At 48.6% G+C, this 18018-nt stretch overlaps 1 protein-coding gene across 15 annotated transcripts in view; it reads left to right on the top strand.

Annotated features, from left to right (window-relative positions):
* EPN2 (epsin 2) overlaps window positions 1–18018 on the top strand; it is a 119975-nt gene that overhangs the window by 89740 nt on the left and 12217 nt on the right. For all 15 annotated transcript variants that reach the window (XM_063798910.1, XM_511331.9, XM_001154310.7 and 12 more), the window contains 3 exons: window positions 3351–3463; window positions 5529–5621; window positions 6585–6759. In XM_063798910.1, coding sequence (XP_063654980.1) covers window positions 3351–3463; window positions 5529–5621; window positions 6585–6759 — 381 coding nt within the window. The remainder of the gene's footprint in view (window positions 1–3350; window positions 3464–5528; window positions 5622–6584; window positions 6760–18018) is intronic.

The following is an 18018-nucleotide window of genomic DNA, read 5'->3' on the forward strand; positions in this document are numbered from 1 at the left end:
CTGTGCGTTATTCTAACAGTGTCAGTTATGGTAGACGTAAACATGTACATTTGCATTTGAAGCTATTCTGGCCTTGCAGATGTGCTAGAAAGCTCAGAGGACAAAGGAGGCCTCACTTCTCCAGCAGGTCCAGTTCAGAGCCCCGTGCCCACTCTCCCCCTCCAACCTGGCTGTATCAGGCACTGTAGCTGTGCAACTCAGTACCAGCTTCCCTGCCAGGATGGGGCTTGTTTTCCAGAGCACTTTTTTTGGGATGGGGTGGGATATGAGCCTTCTACTTGATTCATTTGTGGTTTCCATTTGGTAGTAAATGAAAGATGTCGTAAGTGCAATATTTGCTTTATAGCAAGGGTTTTGTGAACCAAGCCTCAGAGATTCCTTATCAGGAAAGAGGCTGGGAACAGGTGGCTGGAGTGGTTAATGATTTGGATGTGAGTGCCCTGTTCACTTGAGAAGAGTCCCCAGGAACTGTCTGGCTTCCTTTATTCTCTTCCATGTGGATGGTGACATCTTTTTGAACATAGGAAAGCCCAAACTTGAGAGTTCTGATTGGCATAGGTGAAGTTTAGGAACAAAACGAACAAAAAAATATACTTTTTGTTTTGGTGTATTATTAAGAAATCAAGTTGTTAAGGTGGATTGAGGACTTTTCTTTACCCTCTAGCTTTATTTCTGAAGAGATACTTTGGGAAATATAATTGAGTGATCACACTAGGATGGGATTTGATTTGATTTGATTTAGAAAAATACATTTATGTTTTTATAGCTGCAACTTTCTTTTTTTTTTTTGGAGATGGAGTCTCGCTCTGTCACCCAGGCTGGAGTGCAGTGGCGCGATCTCAGCTCACTGCAAGCTCTGCCTCTTGGGTTCATGCCATTTTCCTACCTCAGCCTCCCGAGTAGCTGGGATTATGGGTGCCCACCACCATGCCCGGCTAATTTATTTTGTATTTTTAGTAGAGATGAGGTTTCATCATGTTAGCTAGGATGGTCTCAATCTCCTGACCTCGTAGCTAGAATGGTCTCGATCTCCTGACCTCGTGATCTGCCTGCCTCGGCATCCCGAAGTGCTGGGATTACAGGCGTGAGCCACTGTGCCCGGCCTGTTCCAAAGTAAATTTATTGCTATATGTTTTGTGTGTTTTTAAGAATTTCATGACAGGGTGATGCCTCTGCTTGGCAACCTCACATGGTAGAGAAGTTCCCAGTCTCCTGCCCGGCCCCACCTCAGCCCTCTGCCCAGAAGCAGCCTCTTTCTACCTCCCCTGGTTCTTCTGTGGATCCCGTCTGTGGCCTGAATTGCATTTAGGCCTCTTCCCCTGTTTTATTCACCATAGCCATGGCCCAGCTATCTGAAAGCCTCCTTTGTCAGGAATTATTCCCAACCTTTTAGTTTCTCTCAAAGAGGAAAACCCTAAGAAGCAAATTTAGATTGGAAAGTAAGGCAGAAGCAACACCTAGGTGAATGAATCCTGCTAGTTAGGTTTCCTAAAATAGATGTAATGAAAGAAGGAAGTAAACTAATACACAATTAGAACATTTATTTATTTTTTGAGATGCAATCTTGCTCTTTTGCCCAGGCTGGAGTGCAGTAGCTTGATCTTGGCTCACTGCAACCTCTGCCTTCTGTGTTCAAGCAATTCTCCTGCCTCAGCCTCCCAAGTAGTTGGGATTACTGGCGCCCGCCACCACACCCAGCTAATTTTTGTGTTTTTAGTAGAGACTGGGTTTTACCATTTTGGCCGGGCTTGTCTAGAACTCCTGGCCTCAGGTGATCCGCCCACCTCAGCCTCCCAAAGTGCTAGGATTACAGGCATAAGCCGCCATGCCCGGCACAATTAGAACATTTTTAAATGACCCGTTAACCATGAAATTGAATTCTGTGGTTGTCCATCTGTCGACCTGTGCATGCACCTGTCTGTGCATGCATGTAAGCCTCCACCCAACAGGTGTTTGTCAGCCAGGGGTGAGTGCTACAAGGGAGAGGTGCAGAGGTGCAGAGTCTGACACAGCATCAGGATGGAGGGGAAGGACCAGGTCTGGGAAGCCGAGCTCTGAATACGAAAGAGGAGGTGGGTGCGCTGAGGGAACAGCCTGCACGGAGACCCAGGAGGAGGACAGGGCAAGGAACCATCTAAAGCAGTAGCTCCAAATCTCTCAGAGGGCAGGTCTTGCTCTGAGAGTTTTAGAGAAGCTATGGACCCTTCCTGAAACGGGGGCAGAGGTGGGCACATACTTCTAAAACTGCAATAATTTCTAAAAGCATTTAGATTCCCTGATTGTGAAACATCCTGATGGCTGTGTAAGCCCCAGCACCCAGCACCATGGTTTATGTTGTGAATGTTAAGACTCCAGTGGGGTTTGTTACATCAGCTAGGAGTTCACATCTCATTCATTCAATAAAAACTGTCTTTCCAGGAGCTGCTTAGAAGTATTTAAACTAGCTAAGTGCACAGCAAAAGTGTCTGCATGTGTGCATTTTTATCTGCATTTCTTTCTAATCAGTGTACAAAGCTGCTTACAGAACGAAAATGTTTGGGGTCACTGCAGAAATGGGCGGGCTTCATTTTCCATGATCTTGTAGTAACACTATGAGAGACAAAGGTCAACTCTTTTTTTTTTTTTTTGAGACGGAGTCTCGCTCTGTCACTAGGCTGGAGTGCAGTGGCGAGATCTTGGCTCACTGCAACCTCCATATCCCGGGTCTCTAAGTGATTCTCCTGCTAGCTGGGATTATAGGCACACGCCACCATGCCCAGCTAATTTTTGTATTTTTAGTAGAGATGGCGTTTCACCATGTTGGCCAGGATGGTCTCGATCTCTTGACCTTGTGATCCGCCCGCCTCGGCCTCCCAAAGTGTGAGGATTATAGGCGTGAGCCACCGCGCCTGGCCTCAAAAGTCAACTCTTGAATGTTGGTGTGCCTGGAGTGGAGTCTTTGGTCTCCAGATGCCCTCCACCTGTTTGAAGGATGCTCTTTGGTTCATCTGTTCAAGAGCTATACTTTGGGTCTTTGAGTTAGTTCCTTTTTTGGAGCACTGCAGATCTACCGTGAAGACTGAGGTTCTGATCCTTGTGAGGCCTGATGGCTGGGGCTTGCATACCCAAAGGCATCTTCTCTTGGTCGGTACCAGGGGACTTCTGTAGTTGGGAAAGCTACGTTTGACTGTCACTTGATTTTAACATTCAAATATTTGTAAGCCTTTCCTTTCCTCTGCCTGCATTGTTGGGCTACTGCTGGACCTTGTGGGTTTGAGATGGGAATGGAATGTGGTCTGCCCAGGAAACTGCTGTGCAGGAGCTGTATCAGCCTTGTCTTTTGCATATGATGACTTGGTCTTCCCCAACAGCCACCTCCCCGCGAGTGTCCTCCGAGCTGGAGCAAGCCCGGCCCCAGACTAGTGGAGAAGAGGAGCTTCAGCTGCAGCTGGCACTTGCCATGAGCAGAGAAGTGGCTGAGCAGGTCAGTGCCCCAGGCAGGTCTGCACTGCATTGACTGCCCATGCTCAGGGTGGAGTGTGGCTCACTGGGAAGAAGATGGCAGACACAGCCCTGTCTTCAAAACATTTCAGATATGCTTGCTGAGATGGCATTTCGTGCTGCCGTAAGTGTGTATTCTTGTCACCCAGTGTCCCTCCCAGTCAGGAAGGGATCCCATGCAAAGTTACATTTAGGAAAGATTTTCTAGGAAGTCATTGCCAAGGAAAGAAACCAGTTAAAAATGCTTCCCAGAAACACTTGTGCAGACACGTGTCTGGGCTTTCCCTGAGTGAGCTGAGCCTGCACAGGCTCTTTGAAGGGTGGCATGCAGGGTGGGCGCAGGGATGCAGGCCTGAGGGGCAGGAGCCAGCCCAGCCCCCGCCAAGCACTTTGACCTGTAGCAAGAGATTTGCAAAAAACAAAGGCTGGGAAAAAATGCTCCCGAAATGAGAGTGCTTGTGTTTTGATGATGGAAGTATGTATAGTTTTAATTTTTTTCAGTTCCCATTTTTCTTTTCTTTTCTCTTTTCTTTTCTTTCTCTCTCTCTCTCTCCTTCTTTCTTTCTTTTTTTTTTTTTTTTTTTTGAATCAGAGTCTCGCTCTGTCACCCAGGCTGGAGTGCAGTGGTGCAATCTTGGCTCACTGAGACCTCCACGTCCTGGGTTCAAATGATTCTCGTGCCTCAGCGTCCCGAGTAGCTGGGATTTCAGGCGCGTGCCACCACCATGCCCGGCTAATTTTTGTATTTTTAGTAGAGACAGGGTTTCACCATGTTGGTCGGGCTGGTCTCGAACTTCTGACCTCAAGTGATCTGCCCACCTCGGCCTCCCAAAGTGCTGAGAGTACAGTCTTGGGCCACCGTGCCTGGCCCCCATTTTTCTTTAGTAAGCATGCATTACTTTACAACAGCGAGAAGGGAAAGAAGCAATTAGAGTGGCCTTACAAATTGTCAAGCCTTTGGTTGCAGTTATCAGGGCTGTCTCCAATGACCTTTGGTTAAAAAAGGTAGATGGGACCAGGGGCAGCACAGGGATTCCTCTCCTCTATTAGAAGTTGGTGTTCAGAGAGGAATACTAGGGATAGTTAGATTTGAGTACTGACAAGTTCATCCCGGCATTGTTTGTGTGTCTATAACTGGCAACATTCTAAAGCTCAGTGACAGTGGGCAATCTCAGTTGTGGCCTCTCTGTCCCTGCAGTGGGAAACAGGCCACCAGTAACTGCCCAGGTGGATGCATGTGGCTTCATGGCCAGCAGCCCAGGAAGAAGGTGCGTGGTAGCATCCACTGAGAAACATAGGGACAGACGGACGGTTTGAGCCCATTTTAGTTAATATTTATAATAAAATATAAGGGAGCAAGTTCAAACTCCCATGCTGATCAGTAGTGGCATTGTCCCTGTGAATAGCTACTGTGTAGCAGCCTGGGTAATACCATGAGACCCTGTCTCTTAAAAACAAGAAAAGAAAAAATGCAAGGAATATATTATTTATATTTAATTATTATATTATATAAAAGCTTAGGACAACCCTGTCTTTTGCATATGGTGACTTTGCCTTAAATAAAGATAGTGAATCATTTCTGTTACGAATCATAGAAATATGCAGCCATTTTCCGGAAGCATACACAGTGGAGGTGGAATGATACGTGATTTTTATCTTCTTTCTAATTCCTTTTTGGGTTGTCAGATTTGTGTTTTATAAGGACACACATTGCTTCTATAAGTAGAAAGAATTTATAAAGCCAGTTTCATTTTGAGAAAAAAATATTTTAGATTAAGCATTCCCTTTCCCCAGTTTGGTGGTACCTGAGCCATAGTCTCCCTGGTGTGACCCCACAGGGGTCAAAGTCACAGGAGTCGTCATGAGGGAGGGGCCTTCTGGGTACACACACATTTGGGATTTGAAAGTAATTGTGTTTTACAAGTAGTTTTGAAATCTTCCTTTGAAATACTGCATCATACAATGTGCATTTCCTGTTTCTGGCCAGTGTGGCTTTGTTCTGTACAGTGATGTTATTACAATTACCAGTTTGCATTGTCCCTCTACAGGAAGAACGCCTCAGGCGGGGTGATGACCTCAGATTACAGATGGCCCTGGAAGAAAGCCGAAGGGACACAGTTAAAATTCCAAAAAAGAAAGAGGTAAGAGCTTGCTGGGAGGGTAGATGTTTCACCCTGTCCTGTAGTTGTTGCCTCAATATCCCCCCACCAACTTGCCTGGATGGCGTGATGCACAGTGAGTTCTCCAACCTCAGCAAATAACCTTCATGCCTGTAGTGAGCGAGAGCCAGGTGAGCAAGTGACTGAAAACATACCTGAACTAACCAGGAGACACTTAATGTCCCAGTGCCTCAGTCTGCTCGTTTGTAAAATGGAGGTGATGATAGTGCCTGCCTCCTGCTGCTGTGGCTACGGCAGCTGTCAAGTGAGCTACATGCCAGGGGCTGTGGAACGCTTTCCTGCAGCAGGGTGTGCCCCCAGTAGTGCTGGTTGCCTCGTCAGCCCTGTGCCAGGCTTCCTGCTTTGATGTAGAGATGACCAGGACATGGCTGGGCTCTTGACAAGCTCATCATCATCCAGTCAAGACCCAGACCCCTCCTCACACCACAGGCCCCGGGGCTCCATTGGCCTCCTCTGTTACAGTGCTACTGAGGCCGGTGGAGCCCCTGGCTCCTGACTGGTTGATGTTGATGATCCCTGATGACACATGGGGTGGTCTTGAGAGTGGGGAGCATGCAGGCGCCCCAGGAGGAGGGCCCTCAGGCTGGCCCTGGATGGTGGCTGCAGGTGGGAGGGATGGCGTTCTGGAGGAGGTCCACAGCCTGGGCAGAAGTCAGTGTTAGCCTGGAAAAGTCTGTGGAGCCCTGAGGTCTCTGAAGTCTGGTGAGGGGGTTTAGCAAACAGTAAATAGCTTGTTGTGACTGGAGAGCTGGCTGGACCGAGGGGAGGGAGATGGGACGACTCAGTTTCCAAGTTCTTCTCAGCCCCTCCTAGAGGGCTTCACTGGAGGAAGAGGCACAGGTGGGTGATATTTATGGCTAGTTCATGGGTATTTGCTGTAACTGTAGCATAGTAAAACCTGTCCCCTTCTCTTTGTCTTAAAAGCACGGCTCTCTCCCACAGCAGACTACGCTGTTGGATTTAATGGATGCTCTCCCCAGCTCGGGCCCTGCGGCCCAGAAAGCAGAGCCCTGGGGCCCGTCAGCCTCCACTAACCAGACCAACCCCTGGGGCGGGCCAGCGGCTCCTGCGAGTACTTCAGACCCCTGGCCATCGTTTGGTAAAGACCCCATTACTGGTCTCCCGTGCTTGCCTGCTGGATGGGTGAGGGGCAGGGCAGTGCTTCTTGCTGTCTCTCACCCACTTGGGTCTGGTCGATTGTGGTGGGTGTCCAGGCTCCTCCAGCCCTCAGCAGTGATATCCAACTGGCCCTTGCCCTCCTCCTTGAGGATGGTGGCATGGTGTTCCCTCTTTGTTTTGAGTGGTTTTCTGCTTTGGGAGAAGGAAAGTCAACTTCCCCTCAACCTCCCATTTGCATCAGAAATGGCTTGTGCCTTCTCTGGGACATGTTTCAACTCTTGCAGCCTCAGCATTACACCCAGCGCCCCAGCTGAAGGAACCAAAATACACAGCATGGAACATCCAAATCAAGCTGCTGTAATTAGCTGGAAATTATGATGTGCTTACCACCACTGCTGATGAAAAGGGGATACATTTGCTATAATTCTGCTTGTTACTTAAAGCAATAGAAAATCCGTTTAATAGGCTAAATGAATATTTTAAAGTTTTGCTTAACGTGAGATGTAAGAGGAATTGTGGTGGGAAGTTCAAAATGTGAGCATGACACAACTGGTTTGATTTGGGTGATGATCTTGGGCCCACGAGTTTCTTAATCACTGGGCAGGAGCATGGCCCAGCAGGCTTTATGAAGGCTTCCTGGCCTGGTGCCCTGGGAGGCCCCTCCTGGTGTGCTAAACCCTACTGGGCGTGGCTGACCTGTGGGCTGTTTGGGAACTTTGTATATTTTGTGGCATCTTGCCTGTATCTCCTGGAGTCTCTGTTTCTCTCAGAACGGTCTCTTGTGTTTAACTCGGTTCCCTAGATGTTTGCTAAAATGTACCAAGTGACAGGCTGTGTTCTGCTCTGCATGACCCCTGAGACAACAGGTGATTATTGTCCCTGTTGTCTGTTGTCAAGGCTCTGCTCAGGAGCGGGCAGGGCAGGAACACAGCGTAATAGCAGTACTGTGTAGTCCAGGACTCGATGGAGGTTATTTGAGAGCATCCTGGGATGAGATGAGACTCAGTACAGGAGTCCAGGGAGTGTGAGGTAAGCATTTTGGAGGAAGGCCACTTCCGTTGAGTCCCCAGGGAAAAGAAGGTGTCCAGGCACCAAGAGGCAGGGAGTTCCCTGCAGAAGACTCAGCGTGTGAGAAGCAGAGGGGTACGGAGTGGTAGAGTGGGTGCAGATGCAACCAGCTGGTGTGAACTGGGAAGCAGGGGAGAAGGGCCCAGATCACTCAGGGCCTGCACTCAGCCTTACCAAGTGCTTGGACTTGGTCCAGAAGACACTGTCAGCCCCCGATGCCCTTTAGCATCTGGTGAGTTCCAATAGCTTGATGGTGGCCTCTGTAACCCAGGCAGGGCCTCATACCCCCTTTGGCAGGAGCCCTCTGGGCCTTGGGAAAAGCCCCAGGCAAAATTGCCCACAGCTTTCATTGACTGAAGGCCAGTTCCAGGGCTGCTCAAGAGGTTGGTTCACAAGGTTTGTCACTTGTGTGTGGTACCCCCAGGGAGCCTGTGGTATGGTTTTACTCACCACACATGGGGACTGTGGTGCCCCAGGGCTGGCAGACCCTTTTAGACAGTGGCTTTGGCTTTATTTTTAAATCTGAAGAATGATTAGTCTGTAAAGTGATGGCCACCGTAAGTTATGGTTAGGATGTTTTCAGGAAAGACTGTTCATTAAACTGTCGGATAGTTGTCTTAGTGCCCTGTAAAGAAAGTGGTCACACCAGGAGCCAGGTGGGTTTAATAGAGTTAAATTCTGGGGAGGGAATTGGGGATCAGAGTGGTGGGAAGGAGACTTAGTTTTAACACTTTACCTTTTTATATTGTTTGACTTGTTTACCAGGGGTAAGTTTTTCCCAGTCAGGAGAGACAAAAATCTCAAAATATCTTTAAATGACCAAGTTATGCCCAGCCCCTCCTTTGGCTGGTGAACAGGGCTGTGCCCTGGACCCAGTGTCCGGGGCTGAGCCAAGGACCTGAGCTGACCCTCTAGGAACATAGCATAATAGCAATACCATGTTGAGAGCACCCTGGGGTGAGACTCGGTACAGGAGTCCAGGGGGTGTGAGCGGAGGAGTCTCCCCTGATGAATGGGGGCAACTTGGTGGGCTTGATGGGCTGCTGCTTCACCTAGGAATGCTGCCCATGTGAATCTACCCTCCCAAATTTTAAGAACTTGAGATAAAATTCACCATTTCAACTTTTTTTTTTTTCTTTTTTTTGAGACAGAGTCTCACTATCGCCCAGGCTGGAGTGCAGTGGCACCATCTTAGCTCATTGCAACCTTCGCCTCCCAGGTTCAAGCAATTCTCCTGCTTCATCCTCCTGAGTAGCTGGGATTACAGGCTTGTGCCACCACACCAACTAGTTTTTTATTTTTAGTAGAGACGGGTTTCACCATGTTGGCTGGGCTGGTCTCAAACTCCTGACCTTAAGTGATCCGCTTGCCTCGGCCTCCCAAAGTGCTGGGATTACAGGCATGAGGCACCGCTCCTGGCCCATTTCAACCATTTTAAAGCGGACCCTTCACTGGTTTTCAGCACATTCACAATGTTGTGCAGCCACCATCAGATATCTAATTCCAGAACATTTCCATCACCCCAGAAAGAAACCGCATACCCAGGCCCTGGCAACCACTGATGTGCTTTCTATCTCCAGGGATTTGCCTCTGTGGACATTTCATAGAAATGGAGTCATGCACTGTGTGGACTTTTGTGCCTGGCTTATTTTGTTTAGCATCATGTTTTCAAGGTTCATCAATGTTATAGCATGTGTCAGTCCTTCATGACTTTCTGTGGATGAATAATATTCCATTGCATGGATATACAACACTTTGTTTAACCATTCAGCAATTGATGGATATTTGGGCTGTTTTCACATTTTGGCTATTATGAATCCAGTTTTTTAAAGAGAAGATAGAAACCTGGATTTTTGAAATCTAGTGTTTAAATGTTGGCTGTGAATTTTAAAAATTAAGAATATGGTTTGAGCTAATTAAAAGCTATCTGAGGATGGGCACATGTGGCTTGTTGACTGCCAGTTGGCCATCTCTTGCCACTTGCCCAACCTAGGACCTTCTTGGTTCTGATGCACTTGGCGTTATTACCAGTGACTTGGGGAGGAGATAGGCCACCAAAGCCCATAGACATTGTTAATAGGTTTGGGACAGGCTCAGTGCTTATGGCACCATGTCCTGTAGTTGTCACACCATCCTGGACTGCTGCGAGGCCCTTCTGTGGCCCTGGCATGTCCTGGAAAAGTCACCACAAATTCCAATATGGAGAGATAGCCACTGTTAAAATGTTAGCTTGTCTGCTTCCTGTCTTTTTTCTGGGCATTATGTTTTTACTTAGTTGAAGCTATATTGTATATATAATTACGTGTGTGTGTATGTGTATATTTCAATTTGTAGTGTCATGAGCATTTCTAGGCATCATTAGAAATTCTAAACAATACCACGCTGTACCATCATTTACTAAGCAGCCTAGTGATGTTCATAGGGGTGTTTTTGCAGTTCTGGCACTCTGCTTTCAATAGAAAAATACATTAAAATCACAGTGATTTCTTTTAATTCTGAGATTCTTTTCTCAGTGGTGGTGTTGACCAGCTCTGCAGGAGAATGGCCTTCTGCTAGCTCCTGCATTCACTGAAGCGTGTTAGCACACCCTCTGCTTCCACATTCCATCAGCGTAGCCTCAGAGCAAGAGTGTGGTATTGGATTTATTGTTTAGCATCTAGTTAAATCCAATAGTGCACATTTTCAGGGTCACCCCTCCATCCTGAGACGCATTCATAAATTAGAAAGATTGGAGTCCCTTCCCCTAACAGTGTTAGCTGTGCCCTCTGGATGAAAGAAACACTGTTTTGAAAGCCACCATTTGTAGTGAGCCCCGTCATTACCAGTTTTTTCCAAGCAGCACTAGGAGCAACTTGGCCAAGTGGCCTTGGGAGGAAATGCTCAGGGTTGAAAGGAGGGAGATTGGAGCCTGCCAGGTCAGTGGGGCGCTTCCTCCTCTGTTCCAGACACACAAAGCAGCCACCTGGTCTGAGGAGGGCTTATAGCCTGCTGATTCAGAAGACCTTGGCTGGCTGGAGCCCTCTCTCTGTACTCCCGCCCACTGCCTGGGCTGGGACAGAGGCTGTCTTCCGCCCTGGCAGCAGCAGGTGGTGCTACTGGCTTCTTGGTGACCTCTGCACGGCTCAGTTCTTCTGTGACGCACCACCCCCCCACGTTGTGACTGCCTCCCTGTGCACATGAATATTCATCTGTGAGGCTTGGGATGAGCCAGGCTGGCGGGTGGGAGGCGACTGGGACACAGGCTCCCTGTGAATGGGCCCCACAGAGGAAGAGGCCGGAAACTGCTTGATCTTTCAAACCTTGGTTCCATCTTCGTTTCCTCTCATTCACTTGAGCTTTCAACAAGCATTTATTGATTGGGTATGTGGCATGGCCTGGACCCTGCCGAGGACGTGGAGAGGGAGAGCACAGAGAGAAGCCTTGCAGCGGATCTACTGTCCATTCATAGAGGAGGAGCATGCCCATTGCCTCCCCGAGCCAGCAGGCGTTCCCTGAGGGTACAGCTGGCCCTCAGGGAATGCTTGTGACTTTGTGACTTTGTCTCCAAGTCACATTTCAAGAAAGCAAGGTGCCACAGTGTGTGACCTTCCATGACTCCCCCGCACACAGCAAAGAAGGAGGTCACACTGGCCATGGGACTTTGTATGTGTCTGGGGGGCTTTGCCCATTTGTATAGTCTGAATTCAGCCCAGCAGTTTGCAGTGTCCTATACACATGGGTCCCCAGTGTCACTTGCAGAATGCAAACTAGACAGAGCCCACCCACGCCAAACAGCTTGTCCATGATTACCTGGGTGATTTGGAGGTGGTCAGGATTTGATCCAAGCACAGACTTCACAGTATGTTCAAAGCTGTCTGGGCTGTGACCAACTTTGTCTGTGCGGGCTATAAGAGTAGGGGATTCTTGGCTGGACGTGGTGGCTTACGCCTGTAATCCCAGCATTTTGGGAGGCTGAGGTAGGCGGATCACGAGGTCAAGAGATCGAGACCATCCTTGGCCAACATGGTGAAACCCCATCTCTACTGAAAATGCAAAAACTAGCCAGGCGTAGTGGTGGGCACTTGTAATCCCAGCTACTTGGGAGGCTGAGGCAGGGAGAATCGCTTGAACCCGGGAGGCGGAGGTTGCAGTGAGCTGAGATCATGCCACTGCACTCCAGCGTGGGCAACAGAGCGAGACTCCATCTCAAAAAAAAAAAAAAAAAAAAAAAGAGTAGGGGGTTTTTTCTGAGCCAAAACTTGTAGTTTCAACATTGTGCATGATACAGTTGCAGAGTTTTAAAATTCTTAGCAGTGCTGTTGTTTGTTATTTTAATAGCAGATTCTAAAGGGGAAGCAGGGCCCATAAGAGCTAACTGGAGGTGTCAGAAGAGTCTCTGGAATAGTTTCAGGTGGCATTCCACTGGAGTGTGGGGTTCTCACGTGGAAGTCTGGCCCATGAGTCCTGGGTGGTGGGTCAGCGTGCTGCTGGCTCATGGAGAGTGCTTCAGAACCCGTGCAGTGGAGATACTGCACATATTGCAGAGTTCATGGTAGAAAGAATTCTTCCGGAAATGTTGGCTGGGCATGGTGTCTCACGTCTGTAATCACAGCACTTTAGGAGGCCAAGTTTGGCAGATCACATGAGGCCAAGAGTTCGAGACCAGCCTGGCCAACATGGTGAAACCCCGTCTCTACTAAAAATACAAAAAATTAGCCAGGTGTGGTGGTGTGTGCCTGTAATCCCAGCTACTTGGGAACCTGAGGCATGAGAATCGCTTGAACCCGGGAGGCAGAGATTGCAGTGAGCCAAGACCATGCCACTGCACTCCAGCCTGGGCAACAGTGAGACCCTGTCTCAAAAAAAAAAAAAATTCCAGAAATGTTAAAATGCCTTGTGTTAACTCTTAAAGATATAAACCTATTAGTTTAAACTGTGTTTAGAACCTCACTGTCTGAGAGTACATCTAGATGGAAGGACAGATTCTACTTAAAAAATTTTTTTTTGAGATGGAGTCTCGTTTTGTCACCCAGGCTGGAGTGCAGTGGCGCAATCTCGGCTCACTGCAACCTCTGCCTCCCAGGTTCAAGCAATTCTCCTGACTCAGCCTCAGCCTCCCAAGTAGCTGAGATTACAGGCGAGTGCCACTACGCCCAGCTAATTTTTTTGTATTTTTAGTAGAGACGGGGTTTCACCATATTGGCCAGGCTGTTCTTGAACTCTTGACCTCGTGATCCACCTGCCTTGGCCTGCCAAAGTGCTAGGATTACAGGCATGAGCCACCTCACCTGGCCCCTTTTTTTTTTATTTTTTATTTTTTATTTTATTTTTTTTTTGAGATAAGGTTTCCCTCTGTTGCCCAGGCTGGAATGCAGTGGTATGATCTGGGCTCACTGCAACCTCCGCCTCCCAGGTTCAAGCAGTTCTCCTGCCTCAGCCTCCCAAGTAGCTGGGACTGCAGGCATCCGCCACCACGCCCAGCTAATTTTTGTATTTTTATTAGAGACAGGGTTTCACCATAGTGACCAGGCTGGTCTCCAACTCCTGACCTTGATCCGCCTGCCTCGGCCTCCCCAAGTGTTGGGATTACAGGCGTGAGCAGCGTTGGGATTACACCATGCCCAGCGACAGATTATACTTTTGCAGGGAGCCTGGGTGTGCAGCGGCTGAGGCCAGAAAGGCGAAGCCTGAGGGACCTGGGGCTCGGAACAGAGCTCAGAGACTCCTCTCTGGTGAGGGCCTCTGCAGGGGCTCAGGCATCCTGGATTCCCTTAAATGCCTAATCTTTATATTGTGTCTCATTGTCTGCCTGGCAAACTCTTATGTATTTTTGAAATCATGGCTCAGACATCCCTACTCAGGGGATGTGGTCACCCCGTCCTCAGGCCTGCCTCTTGCCCTCTTGCCATTGATGGCTGCCTGTGACCCGCATGCTGGCTGTAGTGGCTGTCTGTTTCTCTATCTCAGAGGGAGGGGCCATCCTGGGGCCAGGCCTGGGGACTGCTGACCAAATGTTGCTTGGATAGAACAAGGTGACCGTGGGAGACCAGAGCTTGTCTCCACCACGCATCTGCCCACTCAGGCCTGTAAGTCTGAGCTGGGCGCTCACATGGGGCCTCATTTTTGAGGAGGGCTTGGTGAGAGGTCTGGGTGCACCCAGAGCTCGGTGTTTCTTATGCATCCTGGCTGCCCATTTGAGTCATCTCAGTAGCTTCTAAAAATCCAAATGCTCAGGCCCACCCCAGAATCTGTGTGTATGCAGAGGACAGCATCAGTATTTTACTAAAATCCCTAAGAGCTTCCCAAGAAGAACCATGGTTGAGAACCACTAGTCAGGTGCCCCCTGGCCCAGGGTGCATGAATACCACTCAGTCTAAGACACTTGAAAGTTCCATGTCTTAGATAATCAGGATGGAGATTATGGGCCACTCTAATCTGGTTGTGTTTCTGAGCCCCTGAATTGGACATTTATCCAGAACCTGTTAGAAGTGGTCACTGAACTCCAGTGTGCAGAGATGCAGATAAACTGCAAAGTCCCTGCCAGCCTGAGGTCCTGTGGGTCCCTTGATCCTTGTGACCTCTCTTCAATCCCTAGTTAGTGATGGAGCACACCCTCTGTGTGTCAGGCTTGGATCTCGGGAATGGGCAGCAAAGCAGACCCAGCCGATGTTCTCATGGAGCACATGCTTTGGCACGGGGGACAGATGCAGTCTCACATGCACACAAGCGGCATGAGTGCCCTGAGAAGGGTTTTGAGCTGGGTTTAGAGTGAGAACTGCATGGCGGGCTGGCATGGAGGCTGCAGAGTGGGGGCTGGGCCTTCCCAGCAAGTGCCCCACATACAGTATGTCAGGGGAGCCAGTTTGGTCGAGATGTGATGCTGCCCTCAGCTTGACCCAGTGGCTAGGAGGTGACCACCAACACTCAGACCCCCTTTGCTGTGGTGGTCACCTCAGAAGCTCAAGCCTTTGCTCTGGCATGCACAGTGGCTGCCTCTGGTGCCCACCTCATAGTCCCAGTTAACACAGCCCAGGGAATAGAGAGAGCGGATTTCTCTATAGCTCCAGTACCATTTCTGGGATTTAGGGATGGGGGACTGGAGTTGGGGACACTTTGCAGATTGACTTTAACCAGTGAGAACCCTTTTCTGTTGCCAGGGCAGGATCTGTGCCTTTTGAGACTGACTGGAAGTGGGTGAGGGGAGAATTCTTCCAAGGAGAACCAGGGCATCCTTGCAGGAGAAAGCAGGAGTGGGGGATAGAAGTAACCGGGGCATGTCCCCTGACAGAGGCAAGTGGGAAGGGATAGTAGCTGGGGAGTGAGATAGTGTGCAGGGGAGATGATGCATGGTCAGGGCTGCAGGGAAAGCGAGGCTCCAGTCTGTTATCCAGGCACAGCTGGGCTGCTGAGCATGGGCAGTGAGGAAGGCATGTTGACTCCCCCAGGCTCCACAGGGGGCCAGAATCAGCCTGGCACTTGGCCCCAGGTCTCCCGTGTCCTCTGTGTTGTGTCACGGCAGTCCTGAAGTCACACCACAGCTCTTCGGCTTGCAGTCAGCTCTCTCCCTGATTTGTCATTTCCACCATGCCGCTTTATGTCCAGCTGGGACAGAGAGCTGAGGACCCACAAGGTGTCCTGTTGCAGGGGGTTAGAGTGAGGGCTTGTCTCTACAGTGTGATTCCAGCAGAGGGCAGATTTAGTTTCCTGATAGCCCCTTCCCCATGTCGAGCAGAGGTGGACCTGGCAAGGGCAGCTTCAGTCCTGGGGGAGGACGATCTGCATGAGACACTGGAAGACGAGGAGTGAAGTGTCAGAAGGAGCTTCTGGATGGAAACAGTTATTTCTGGAGCCTCTAGAAGGTTGTGGGTTCTGGGGCAGTAGCAGGAGAAGCCCTGAGTCCAAACAGGAGTGGACAGGCCATGAGGAAACGAAAGGCACAAGTGTCCATGGGATGTTGGGAACAAAGCTTGTAGATTGACATCTGCTTTGGCCTGGCCAGGCCCCCATCGCCGGGGCAAGCTTGGGAAGGAGTGAAGGCAGCACTCTCCTCCTCTCCCTCCTAGTGCTGCTACAGCTAGCCAGTAGGTGATCCCGGCCAAAAGTGAAAAAGGCCACCAAGATAGCGGCTGGTGGGCCAGGTGCAGTGTCTAATTGCGCCTGGCCAATAATATATTTTTACGTAAGAATTTGTGGGACAACTGAAACCTGTGAGACCAGCCTGGGCAACATAGGGAGACCCCATCTTTACAAAAAATAAAAAATCAGCCAAGCATGGGGGTGTGTGCCTGTGGTCCCAGCTACTTGGGAGGCAGAAGTGGGAGGATCACTTGAGCCTAGGAGGTTGAAACTGCAGTGAGCTGTGATTGCACCACTGCGCTCCAGCCTAGGTGACAGAACAAGAACCTGTCTCTAAAAAAAAAAAAAAAAAAAAAAAGGTAGTGGCTGGTGTGGCTTAATAGGCCCTTACTAAAGCTATTCAGCATTTCAGAGACAAGAAGGCATGAAGCTACATGTAGGATGCCTAGCAGTTGGTTCATCTTTTTGAAAGCCAAGGAGTCTCCTCTTCACCTGTCCATCCTTGAGCAGTAGAGCTGGGGCTTTTAAGAGAAGCATTTGTAGAATTCAGAGTAGGAATGAGGGAAGAGACTAGTTGTCTCGGAGGCTCAGGGGAGCATTCCCTGGTCTTCTGAGATTGACACATCACTGCCACCTTCTGCTGCCTTTCTCTAGGCCTCAGAGCTCAGCCAGGCTGTCACAAGCTTGCTGGGTGCCACCCTAATGTCTGGTGCCAGGGCTGAAGGTAGCCCTCACTCCAGGGAGTTTACAGTGCATGAGAGACTCATAGTTAAATAATAGTTATGGTGCTGTATGATAAGTGATCTAAAAGTCAAGGGGGGGATTCCAGAGGAGTCAGAGAAGGCAGGAAGAGAAAATAAGAGGGCCGGAGAGGCCCAGAAGATGCCAGGCATTTGGGAAGCAGTTGGGAATCAGTGTGGCTGGGGGTAAACATGGGAGCAGTGAGGACACCTAACACATATCTGTTTGGAGTTTCAGAAGAGCTAATATTTGAAAGCTGACAGGGTTTTCCAGAATTTTGGAAAGATGCTCCTTCTCAGATCCAGGAAGCCTGGTGAATCCTAAGCAAGATAAATCAAAGAAATCCCCACCTGGACATATCATCAGGAAACTGTAGAACACCAGAGGAAGAAAATACCTTAAATAAACCTACAGAGAACAGGCCATTCATTACAAAGAAATGGCAACTAAATGGATAGCTAACTTATTGACAGCAACAGTAGATGTCTGAGTGGCATAGAGTCTTCAGTGTGCTGCAAGAAAAACACAGTCAACTAGAAAGCCATTGCTAGCAAAATCATCTTTCTTCCAAGAATTGATAATTTTTTAAAAAAAGATATTTTAAGTTTGGAAACAACAGCAACAAAAACTGCCAACCCCCAGAATTCTGTATTCAGTGAAAGTGTTCTTGAAGAGTAAAGTTGAAAGGATGACATCTGTTAATAAAACACTAAGAGAATTTGTTGCCAGCACATCTGTACCACAGAAATGTTAAGAGAAGTTCTTCAGGCTGATAGGAGGGAAAACCAGATGGAAACTCAGATCTTCAGGACAGAATGAAGAGCATCGGAAATGGGAAATAATTTGGGAGAACATTTCAGAAGTAATAAGGATATAAGAAAATTTGAGCGGCACAATCCATAAGCTTATGAATTTGTTGTTCCCAGCAATTGGAGAATACACATTCTTTGCAGTCACATGCAGAATACTTGGAAAAAATTGATGATGTCCTAGACAGAAAAGCTAGTCTCAACAAATTGCAAAAAATTGGTATCACATATAACACAATTTCTGATCATAGTACACTTAAGTAAAAAATCAGTTAAAAGGATAAGTAGAAAACCTTCATACACCTAAAATTTTAAGAACACTTCTAAATTCTTGAGTCACAGAAAAAATTATAATGAAAATCAGATATATTTAGAACCAAATTAAATATATATTTAGACGGAGTTTTGTTCTTGTTGCCCAGGCTGGAGTGCGATGGCGTGATCTCAGCTCACTGTAACCTCTGCCTCCCGGGTTCAAGCAGTTCTCCTGCCTCAGTCTCCCGAGTAGCTGGGACTACGGGCATGTGCTACCACGCCCAGCTAATTTTGTATTTTTAGTAGAGATG

Source organism: Pan troglodytes, chromosome 19 (assembly GCF_028858775.2).
Source record: "Pan troglodytes isolate AG18354 chromosome 19, NHGRI_mPanTro3-v2.0_pri, whole genome shotgun sequence".
NCBI lineage: Eukaryota > Metazoa > Chordata > Mammalia > Primates > Hominidae > Pan > Pan troglodytes.